The 12,683-nt window shown below is 35.1% G+C and overlaps 1 protein-coding gene across 5 annotated transcripts in view; it reads right to left on the bottom strand.

The window, feature by feature from the left end:
- Positions 1-12,683, bottom strand: part of AGTPBP1 (ATP/GTP binding protein 1) — a 180,053-nt gene that overhangs the window by 45,694 nt on the left and 121,676 nt on the right. For all 5 annotated transcript variants that reach the window (XM_038526945.1, XM_038526944.1, XM_038526943.1 and 2 more), the window contains one exon: positions 12,465-12,613. In XM_038526945.1, the coding sequence (XP_038382873.1) occupies positions 12,465-12,613 (149 nt within the window). The remainder of the gene's footprint in view (positions 1-12,464; positions 12,614-12,683) is intronic.

The following is a 12,683-nucleotide window of genomic DNA, read 5'->3' as shown; positions in this document are numbered from 1 at the left end:
CAAAGAATAATACATCTTTGTTCGTATTTGCTAGAATCCAACACTTAAATACTCCTACAACCAGACCATCCCCATAAAAAAAGAAAAGAAAGAAAAGAAAAGAAAAGAAAAGAAAAGAAAAGAAAAGAAAAGAAAAGAAAAGAAAAGAAAAGAAAAGAAAAGAAAAGAAAAAAGAAAAGAAAGAAAAGAAAAGAAAAAAGAAAAAGAAAAAGAAAAAATGGGACACCTGGGTGGCTCAGTCACTTAAGCATCTGCCTTTGGCTCAGGTCACAATCCCAGGCTCCTGGGATCGAGCCCCATATCGGGCTCCCTGTTCTGCAGGGAGCCTGCTTCTCCCTCGCCTGCTCCCCATTTGTGCAAATGCTCTCCTTCTCTGTCAAATAAATAAAGTCTTAAACAAAAAAGAAAAAAATTAATTAATTAAAACCAATTAGTATTATTTCCTGATTTCAATCCTGTATGGCAATTAAACAAATCCTTCTGGATTGAACAAGTTTCCAGAGCAAATATTTTCAGTCATCAGTACCATCCCTGAAGTGAAATTAAAATAAATCTGATGACAATAATATTACACAGCTAGTTGCAATTTCTTAAAATGTTGAATTTCAGTTTACTAAAATATCAGCCCCTTCCTTCTTCTATTGATGTTAAGACAAACCAAGATTTCCTTTATGTTGTACTAACTTAACAAAACTAATGATAGGAGTTTCACTTAAAAAACTGTATCTGCCTAAGAGCTCATTTCACAGCTATAACCAACTTTCTAATTACTTACTAATATATGGAAATAAAGAGAATTTACAAGTGACCACTTGTCAGAATTTGGGAAGAATCTCTACCAAACTCAAGGTAGATGGAGTAGGACTGAGAAAAATCCAAAGCACAATATGCCTCACACTCTATTTTTTTATAAACATATTTTGGATTACCACAGCTAAAAAAGAGTTGGACTAAACCTTGAAGTCCCTTAAAGAATAACAGATAAAACAATAAAGAAGCAAAAAAGTAGGATAAACCAAACATGTCAATGATAAAAAGAATTTTCAATAAAATCATGTTAAGACAGGGTCAAAAAACAGAATCAACCTCTATTTCTAAGAAACAATAGGCAAAGATATATCAAGCAAATTCAAACCAAAACAGTATAAAAACAATTCAAGGCTAATGATGCTGAAGTATGGCTATTATTTTATGCCATTAAATGGTATATACAAAAGGAATATGGAAAAGTCATAAACTACATGCCAAATAATACTGATTAGGTGGGAAAAAATGTTTTTGTAAATGAGGAACTGACAGAAACACAACAGAACTGAAAGACAATTTTTTTAGTTCTTAGGCAAGAAAGAGAAGGTAAAAATAAGGACACAGAACACTGAATAAATGGGACTTATAACACTAAGTATATTAAATTATATTGCCAGTAGAGAATATATATTAGTCTCCAAGTGCCCATGAAATAAAAAACTGGATAGATATTAAGCCATAAAAAACTATTCCATAAACATAAATTTTATATGTGAACAAAATGCATTAAAACTTTAAAGTAATGAGAAGAATTTTAATTAAAAAAATCTAACCAACTACAAATATGTTTTCCTAAATAATCCTTGGATCAAAAAGGATACCAACACTATATACAATGAGAGGCAATCTACAAAATAACAAAGAGCCTTAATATTAAATCTAGAGGGGAAAGGGATACATAAATAAGTTGTAATGAAGAGCAAATTCAAACTGTAAATGAAGGATCATAATACAAAACTAAATTTGGATAAAGTTAAAAAGAAAAAGTCAAACAGCAGAGGGGAAAGGGAAAAATTAATAAATAAAAAACTTTAAAAAAGGAAATAATAAATAAAACCAAGACCTAGGTTTTTAAAATAACAGATTGGGTTTTGAGCACACACAAAAAAGGGAAATAAGAGTAACAAGCAAGCACACATACTGCACACATCATATAGAAATCTCTGCTAGTGAATTTTGAAAATGTAAATGTCATATATATAAGACTATATATGTAAGACATAAATGTCAATTACCAAGTCTGCCATAATACGAAATAGAAAACTAGGGACACCTGGGTGGCTCAGTAGGTTAAGCATCTGCCTTCAGGTCAGGTCATGATCCTGGGGTCCTGGGATCGAGCCCCATGTCAGAATCCCTGCTCAGTGGGGAGACTGCTTTTCCCTCTACCTCTGCCCCTCCCCACAGAGAGCACATGTGTGAGTTCTCTCTCAAATAAATAAATAAAATCTTAAAAGATAGAATGAACTAAGTCACAGATATCTGAAAACGTTATCCAGACACTACTCCTCCCACCCAAAAAGGGACACACAATCAGATAGTTCTAGAGGTACATTCTTTCCAAATTTCATGAAGACATTTAAATGCTAATTAAACTGCTCCAGAACACAGGGTGGGGAAATAAAAGCCTTTCCATTTAAGTGTTCAAAGTTAGCATTAGCTTGCTTCCAAAACTGGACAAAGCCCTCCAAAAAGGAAACTGACTTGCCTAACTTAAAAAAGCCTTTAAACAAAATTCTATCAAAATTAGTTGTATATTAAAAGATTAATTTACATGGGAAAGTGAATTTATTTCTGAAACTGAAAAATGATTTGATAGTAGGAGCATTAATATAACACGCTAACAGCTCATAGTATTATATGGTCAAATATATTAATAAATGCAAAAATAAAATACTTCTGTTTTTTAAAAGTTAGTAAAAATAGAAATTCTTTACTGTGAGAAAGAATCTATACTCAAAACAAGAGCTAGTGTGTTTACTGTAAATACTGGCAACATTCATATTAAAGTCAAAATAAAACAAGGATGCCCAATGTCTCCTTTTTATTTTAAACATTCTCAATTTTCTATCTAAAACCTATGAAACAATGAAAGATACACATTATAAGGAAAAATTCTAGGCCCCTACCAAGAAAATCTACGGTATCAACTGAGAAACTATGAAAACTAGTTAAGAAAGTCCGATAAGGAGGCTGATTTTCAAATGAACATATTAAAACTTGATAGCTTTCTTAACTATAAGTAGTAACAACTCTGAAAACAAGGAGTACTCTTTCATAAGAGAAACAAACAAAAAAACCACATAAAGTACTTAAAGGTAAATAGAAATGAACAGAACTTACAGCAAGAAAACTAAAAACTTAAGTGAGAGCATAAAAAAATTAATAAACAAAACTATCCCATCTTCTTAAGCAATGAGACTTAATATAAAAAAATTCAGTTTCTCAAAAGAAAATCAGTTTCTCTCAGATTATTATACAAGTTTCGTGCAATGGAAACTTTTTAGCACTTGATGAAACTATTTGAATAATACTTAGAATAAACTATTCTGGGAAAATAGGCAGAAAAAATTCTTAAAACTGTTTTTAAAAAAGACTATGTTAGCTGTTTTATATGGTCAAGTTACACAACAAAGTGATACTAGAGCAACAAAAATATTACACTAGACAGAAAAGTCAGGATAATAAAAATCAAGTGGTACTAAAGCAACAAAGAGCCCCCAAACAAATGCTAGTCCATAGCTTTTGAAAATTGAGGTGTTTCAAACCAGAGGGGATAAATAATAATAATAATGACTCGGAGGTCAAAACAATTCAAGCTAGATTCAAAAAGTCAAGAAGCAGGCACAAGTAAGAGTGATATCTTTTACAACTAGTTTCCAATCTGTTTTTACTTATCAGACCGGTTTTAAGAGCTACCACAGAGCAACCACATACAATGTCTTCTAAGCAGTATTTCCTGCCCTTCTTTTACTAGAGGGTCAGGAACAGAGTTGCAAATGAGTTATAAATGTAAATATTTGAGAAAAAAAACAATTTATTGACATTTTTAAAACCCTTTGGAGAAAGAATGGGTTCAGTTGTAGCTGCTTAACTACTTATGAAAGGATTAAGTTAGATCCCAAATGCACAGAATATACCAAAATAAATCCTAGATAGATTAAGTAAAATATAAACAGTGAAAGCACATTATCAAATGCACTTGAAAAAGGCTGAACTAATTTAATACTCCTACCAGCACAAAAAGTACCCCTTTTCCCTAGTTCATCATTTTCTTTGAGAAATTCTACTTGGAGGACTTTATGGCAAAGCAATAATCAAAAACATACACACACAAAAATAATTAAGGGTATCAGCTGCAGCACAGTTTTCAATTCCAAAATGCTGAAAATTTAAATTCCCAAACTGCTATCAAAATAATCATTGTACAATACTCAATAGAATATTATATTAACATTAGTAGTGATGTCACTGAAAGGCATGGAAGGATTTTTTACAAAATGTTGTACAGTAAAAATAGTTCTGAGTGAGTTTTCATACTGTAATCTCAATCTATAAAAAGATACAATTTAAATTTTAAATTATGTGAATAAGTTTGAGGATAGGTAACAAAATGCTAACCAGTGGATTTTCTCCTCTTCCTACAGATTCTTCTCTAAATGTCCGTTTTTTTGTTTTTTTTTTTGTTTTTTTTTCTTTTGTTTTTTAAGATTTTAATTAATTTATTTCAGGAAGAAAGAGAGAGCAAGTATGAGAGGGAGAAACAGACTCAGGACTCCACCCAAGAACCCTGGGATCATGACTTGAGCCGAAGGCAAGTATCCAAGCACCCCTAACAGTTTTTAATTTACCAGATTTCCCAAATTAAAGACCCTTGGCTTAGGGCACCTGGGTGGCTCACTCAGTTAAGTGTCTCACTCTTGATTTCAGCTCAAACCATGATCTGGAGGTTGTGAGATCAAGCCCCACATGGAGCTCTGAGATCATGACCTGAGCCATAATCAAGACTCCATCCCTTAACTGACTGAGCCTCCCAGGCACCTCTGTTAAGCTTTTAATTTTAAAAATTAAAATCTTTAATAAAGTTTAAAGTAGTGAGAGTACTATTTTATAAAAGTGAATAAATAACTAGTTAATAAAGATGTCATCTACCTATAGCTCTACAATTTGAAAATTATATTGACTATCATTTCAGGAATAGAAAGCTTTTTTAATACTTATATACTCTTAAGGAGAACCCAAAATACAAACATAATTCAATTTAATTGTCCTTTTCTCCTCTAAAATATGATGTTAGCATTATACTTACAAGTTAAATAGGGAAAACATGAGGTTCTTTAATTGTTGTAATATTCTAAATGAGTTTTAAATAAGGTAATTTTTAAAAATTATATGAAGATTTAAGGTCAAAAATAAATTTTTCTAAGAAATATAACATTTAATGATTACTAGGTATGCCCCAAAACCCTAAAAATAAAGAATGTGAAATAAATTTGTATCAAGAATATTCATATGACTTTTCATGCAAAATATAACCACTGACCCCTAAGTCAAAATATACCTATTTAAAATAATTATTTAAAATTAGATTACTTAAAACATTTAAAAACTTTAAAAAAAGTTTATAACTTAACCAGACATTAATCTTGTCTACCTTACCTTCCTATAATTATTGCATTAAATCAGTGAATCTGACTAAAGCTTTTATCCCACACATGAAATCATCCAGAGTATACAATTTCCTATCTTCCACAAAAATAATGCCAACTGAGTACAACCTCTTCAATTTGTGAAAGCTATACTTTTCATAAATGCTCCTTAAAAAGCATCATCATATTCACACTTTTAATAACTTTAATATTTTTGCTGGTACAACACTAGAGTTTTTAAAAAGTGTCTCACGGGGAAAACCCAATGAAATCAAAAGTTGGTTCATTGAAAAGGTCAATAAATTTGACAAATCTCTAGCAGGACTAACAAAAGAAAACACAAATTACTATTATCAGGAATCTATAAGGGGGTGTCACTACAGACCCTGCAGACGTCAAAAGTAATAAGGGAATACTATGATCAAATCTACAAACACACTTGACCATTCAGAAAAAACGGATCAACTACTAAAAAAAGCACAAACTACCACATACCATGACTCACTGAAGCTATTGAAAAGCCCTAAAACTATTAAAAGAAATTTAGTTTGGAATTCAAAGACTATCAAAAAGGAAATCCTTCCAGACCCATGGTTTCACTGAAGACTTCAACCAAATGTTTAAGAATTAACACCAAATATACACAAGCTTTTCCAAAAAACAAGAGGAGGGAACATTTACCAACCCATTTTAGAAGGTCAATATTACCATGACATCATGACGAAAGAGAGGGGGAGGGGAAAGACAGGGCAAGATGGAGGAAGAGTAAGGTCCCCAAGTCACCTGTCCCCACCAACTTACCTCGATAACTTTCCAACCATCCTGAAAACCTATGAATTCGGCCTGAGACTTAAAGAGAGAACAGCTGGAACCCCACAGACAGAAGAGTGCAATTCTACCAAGTACAACTCACTTTTAGCCACTCTACACAGAGCAAAGAAAGAAGAACTCACCACAAAAAAATCAGAAACAGTACTCTCTGCCAAAGAGTTACAGAATTTGGATTACAATTCGATGTCAGAAAGCCAATTCAGAAACACAATTATAAAGCTACTGGTGGCTCTGGAAAAAAGCATAAAGGATTCAAGAGACTTCATGACTGCAGAATTTAGATCAAATCAGGCCGAAATTAAAAATCAATTAAATGAGATGCAATCCAAACTGGAGGTCCTAACAACGAGGCTAAATGAGGTAGAAGAATGAGTCAGTGACAGAGAAGACAAGTTGATGGCAAGGAAGGAAGCTGAGGATAAAAAAGAAAAACAATTAAAAGATCATGAGGTGGCTCAGGTGGCTCAGTGGTTTAGCACCGCCTTCAGCCCAGGGCTTGATCCTGGAGACCCAGGATCAAGTCCCACATCAGGCTCCCTGCATGGAGCCTGCTTCTCCCTCTGCCTATGTCTCTGCCTCTCTCTCTCTCTCTCTCTCTCTGTCTCATGAATAAATAAATAAAATCGGTTTTTTTTTAAATAAATAAAATCTTAAAAAAAAAAAAGATCATGAGGAAAGGATAAGCGAAATAAATGACAGCCTCAGAAGAAAAAATCTACATTTAATTGGGGTTCCAGACGTCGCCGAGAGGGACAGAGGACCAGAAAATGTATTTGAACAAATCATAGCTGAGAACTTCCTTAACTTGGGGAGTGAAACAGGCATTCAGATCCAGGAGATAGAGAGATTCCCCCCTAAAATCAATAAAAACTGTTCAACACCGCAACATTTAATAGTGAAACCTGGGAATTTCAAAGATAAAGAGAAAATCCTTAAAGCAGCAAGAGACAAGAAATCCCTAATCTTTGTGGGGGGAAGCATTAGGTTAACAGCAGACCTCTCCACAGAGACCTGGCAGGCCAGAAAGGGCTGACAGGTAATAATTTTCAGGGTCCTAAATGAGAAGAACATGCAACCAAGAATACTTTACCCAGCAAGGCTCTCATTCAGAATAGAAGGAGAGATAAAGAGCTTCCAAGACAGGCAGAAACTGAAAGAATATGTGACTACCAAACCAGCTCTGCAAGAAATATTCAGGGAGACTCTGTAAAACAAAGAGGAAGTCCAAGGAAACAATCCACAAAAACAGGGACTGAATAAGTATTATGAAACTAAATCCATATCTTTCAATAGTAACTCTGAACGAGAATGGGCTTAATGATCCCATCAAAAGGTGCAGGGTTTCAGACTGGATAAAAAAGCAAGACCCACCTATTTGCTGTCTACAAGAGACTCATTTTAGACCTAAGCCTGAAAATGAAAGGTTGGAGAACCATTTACCATTCAAATGGTCCTCAAAAGAAAGCAGGGGTAGCCATCCTCATATCAGATAAATGACAGTTTATCCCAAAGACTGTAGTAAGAAATGAAGAGGGACACTATATCATACTTAAAGGATCTATCCAACAAGAGGACCTAACAATCATGAATATTTGTGCCCCTAATGTGGGAGCTGCCAAGTAGATCAATCAATTAATAACGAAAGTTAAGACATACTCAGATAATAATACACTAATACTGGGAGACTTGAACACGGTGCTTTCTGTAATTGACAGGTATTCTAAGCACAACATCACCAAAGAAACAAGAGCTTTAAATGATACACTGGACCAGATGGATTTCACAGATATTTACAGAACTTTACATCCAAACGCAACTGAATACATATTCTTCTCAAGTGCACATGGAACTTTCTCCAGAATAGAGAGAAACCTTCTCACATCCTGGGGCACAAATCAGGTCTCAACCAATACCAAAAGATTGGGATTGTCTCCTGCATATTTTCACACCATAATACTTTGAAACTAGAACTCAATCACAAGAAGAAATTTGGAAGAAACTCAAACACGTGGAGGTTAAAGAGCATCCTGCTAAAAGATGAAAGGGTCAACCAGGAAATTAGAGAAGAATTAAAAAGATTCATGGAAACTAATGGGAATGAAGATACAACCGTTCAAAATCTTTGGGACACAGCAAAAGCAGTCCTGAGGGAGAAATACATTGCAATACAAATATCCATCCAAAAACTGGAAAGAACTCAAATACAAAACTTAACCTTGCACCCAAAGGAGCTGGAGAAAGAACAGCAAATAAAACCTACACCCAGCAGAAGAAGACAGTTAATAAAGACTCAAGCAAAAATCTCTATTTTCAATGAAATAGAGACCAGAAGAACTGTGGAACAGATCAACAGAACCAGGAGTTGGTTCTTTGAAAGAATTAATAAGATAGATGAACCATTAGCCAGCCTTACTAAAAACAAACAAGAAAAGACTCAAATTAATAAAATCACGAATGAAAAAGGAGAGATCACCACCAATACCAAGGAAATACAAACGACTTAAAAACATATTATGAGCAGCTATACGCCAATAAATTAGGCAATCAGAAGAAATGGACGCATTTCTGGAAAACCACAAACTACCAAAACTGGAACAGGAAGAAATAGAAAACCTGAACAGGCCGATAACCAGGGAGGAAATTGAAGCAGTCATCAAAAACCTCCCAAGACACAGAAGTCCAGGGCCAGATGGCTTCCCAGGGGAATTCTATCAAACTTTTATAGAAGAAACCATACCTTTTCTACTAAAGCTGTTCAGAAAGATAGAGATGGAATACTTCCAAACTCGTTCTAGGAGGCCTGCTTCACCTTAATTCCAAAACCAGACAAAGACCCCACCAAAAAGGAGAATTATAGACCAATATCCCTGATGAATACAGATGCAAAAATTCTCAACAAGATATTAGCCAATTGGATCCAACAGTATATTAAGAAGGTTATTCACCATGACAAAGTGGGATTTATCCCCGGGATGCAAGGCTGGTTCAACACTCATAAAGCAATCAATGTGATAGACCATATCAACATGAGAAAAAACAAGAACCACATGATCCTCTCAATAGATGCAGAGAAAGCATTTGACAAAATACAGCATCCATTCCTGACTCTTCAGAGTGTAGGGATAGAGGGAACATTCCTCAGCATCTTAAAAGCCATCTATGGAAAGCCCACAGCAAATATCATTCTCAATGGGGAAGCACTGGGAGCCTTTCCCCTAAGATCAGGAACACGACAGCGATGTCCACTCTCACCACTGCTATTCAACATAGTACTAGAAGTCCTAGCCTCAGCAATCAGGCAACAAAAAGAAATAAAAGGCATTCAAATTGGCAAAGAAGAAGTCAAACTCTCCCTCTTTGCAGATGACATGATACTGTGCATAGAAAACCCAAAAGACTCCACCCCAAGATTGCTAGAACTCATACAGCAATTTAAGAGTGTGGCAGGATACAAAATCAATGCCCAGAAACCAGTGGCATTTCTAGACACTAACAATGAGACTGAAGAAAGAGAAATGAGTCAATCCCATTTACAATTGCACCCAAAAGCATAAGATACCTAGGAATAAACCTAACCAAAGAGGTAAAGGATCTATACCCTAAAAACTATAGAACGCTTCTGAAAGAAATTGAGGAAGACACAAAAGATGGAAAAATATTCCATGCTCATGGATTGGAAGAATATTGTGAAAATGTCGATGCTACCCAGGGCAATGTACACATTTAATGCAATCCCTATCAAAATACCATGGGCTTTCTTCCGAGAGTTGGAACAAATCATCTTAAGATTTGTGTGGAATCAGAAAAGACCCCGAATAGCCAGGGGAATATTAAAAAAACAAAAAACAAAAAACAAAAAAAACAGAGCTGGGGGCATCACAATGCCAGATTTCAGGTTGTACTATAAAGCTGTGATCATCAAGACAGTGTGGTACTGGCACAAAAACAGACACATAGATCAATGGAACAGAATAGAGAATCCAGAAGTGGACCCTCAACTTTATGGTCAACTAATATTCGACAAAGCAGGAAAGACTATCCACTGGAAAAGACAGTCTCTTCAATAAATGGTGCTGGGAAAATTGGTCAGCCACGTGCCCAAAAAATGAAACTAGACCATTCTCTTACACCATACACAAAGATAAATTCAAAATGGATGAAAGATCTAAATGTGAGACAAGAATCCATCAAAATCCTAGAGGAAAACACAGGCCACACCCTTTTTGAACTTGGCCACAGCAACTTCTTGCTAGATACATCCACGACAGCAAGGGAAACAAAAGCAAAAATGAATTATTGGTACTTCATCAAGATAAAAAAGCTTCTGCACAGCAAGAGAAACAGTCAACAAAAAAAAAAAAAAAGAGAGAGAGAAACACTCAACAAAACTAAAAGACGACCTACAGAATGGGAGAGGATATTTGCAAGTGACCTATCAGATAGAGGGCTAGTATCCAAGATCTATAAAGAACTTATGAAACTCAACAGCAAAGAAACAAACAATTCAATCATGAAGTGGAATGCTCCACTTCCCTTGCCATCAGGGAAATAGAAATCAAAACCACAATGAGATACCATCTCACACCAGTGAGAATGGTGAAAATAAACAAGAGAGGAAACAACAAATGTTGGAGAGGATGTGGAGAAAGGGGAACCCTCTTGCACTGTTGGTGGGAATGTGAACTGGTACAGCCACTCTGGAAAACTGTGTGGAGGTTCTTCAAAGAGTTAAAAATAGAGCTGCCCTACAACCCAGCAATTGCACTGCTGAAGATTTACCCCAAAGATATAGATGCAGTGAAACATCAGGACACCTGCACCCCAATGTTTATAGCAGCAATGTCCACGATAGCCAAACTGTGGAAAGAGCCTCGGTGTCCATCGAAAGATGAATGGATAAAGAAGATGTGGTCTATATTTACAATGGAATATTCCTCAGCCATTAGAAACGACAAATACCCACCATTTGCTTCAACGTGGATGGAACTGAAGGGTATCATGCTGAGTTTAGCAAGTCAGTTGGAGAAGGAAAAACATTATTATGGTCTCATTCTTTTGGGGAATATAAAAAATAGTGAAAGGGAATAAAGAGGAAAGGAGAGAAAATGAGTGGGAAGTATCAGTGAGGATGACAGAACATGAGAGACTCCTACCTCTGGGAAACAAACAAGGGGGAGTGGAAAGGGAGGTGGGGGGGGTTGGGGTGATTGGGTGACAGGCTGAGGGGGGCAGTTGACGGGATGAGCACTGGGTGTTATGCTATATGTTAGCAAATTGAACTCCAATGGAAAAAAAAAAAAACAGAATACAAAAAGAAAAAGACAACTATAGCTCAATATCCACCATAGCCAAGTGGGTTTTATTTTTTATGGATTACAAAAAAAAAAGGCTGTTTCAACATTCAAAACTCAATCCATGTAATATGTCATAACAACAGTCTAAAGAAGAAGAAAGTCACATGATCAGACCAAATGATGCAAAGCATATGACAAAATTCAGCATCCATTCATGTCAAAAAAAAAAAAACCTCAGCATATAGCAATAGAAGGAAATGTCTTCAACTAGACCATTAATCTTTTAAAATTTGCAGAAAACTACAGCTAACATCTTAGTCAAGGTGACAAGGAAAGGTACAAGGCTTTGTGGTGATGAAGTATTCTGTATCTTGATTGTGGTGACTGGTTTAAGAATCTACAAATGTAATCAAATGGCACGAAACTCTGCGCCCACACTGCACCAATGTCAAATCCTCACTCTGTGATGCTACTACGGTTATGGAAGATGTAGCCACTGGAGGAAACCCAGTGAAGAGAACATGAGACCTTCCTGAAATTTCTATCACATTTTTATGAGACTATTCAAAGTTAAAAAGATTCTCTTCTAGATGAACTAACATTAAAAACTAGATTTTATGCGGCATAAGTAACAAACCTTTAGTTATATTTAATTTGGATGAAGTCGAAGATATTCATTACATTTTAAAGGGTTTTCACCAACAAAGCAAAGCTCAGCTTATTTCAGATTTTGCATAATAAATATGTGAATTTTGAGAACTAGAGAAAATCAAAGGAACACTGAACATTTTTTAAACATGGTCAGTAATTAAAAAAAAAACTTATGTCTTTCGGTTATGATGCCTGCATACCTTCTAAATTTGGGGAATAAAATATTTCTTACCATAATTAAATTGACTGTTGGACTTTTCACAGTTAATGATGTTAAACCGGTAAGCAACACCCGGTCGCATTCCGCTGACCTCAAAGTAAAACCACTGGTGATAATGATTGCTATTTATATCTGAGTTCAAAATAAGATCATATTCATTTCTGAAAACAGAAAATAAAGAAATCTGATGAAAATTAGGAAAATATTTGTGCTTAGACAAAATGAGAAAAT

Source organism: Canis lupus, chromosome 1 (assembly GCF_011100685.1).
Source record: "Canis lupus familiaris isolate Mischka breed German Shepherd chromosome 1, alternate assembly UU_Cfam_GSD_1.0, whole genome shotgun sequence".
NCBI classification, from domain to species: domain Eukaryota; kingdom Metazoa; phylum Chordata; class Mammalia; order Carnivora; family Canidae; genus Canis; species Canis lupus.
Note: the sequence above shows the minus strand (reverse complement) of the source record. Positions and strands in the feature narration are given on the sequence as shown.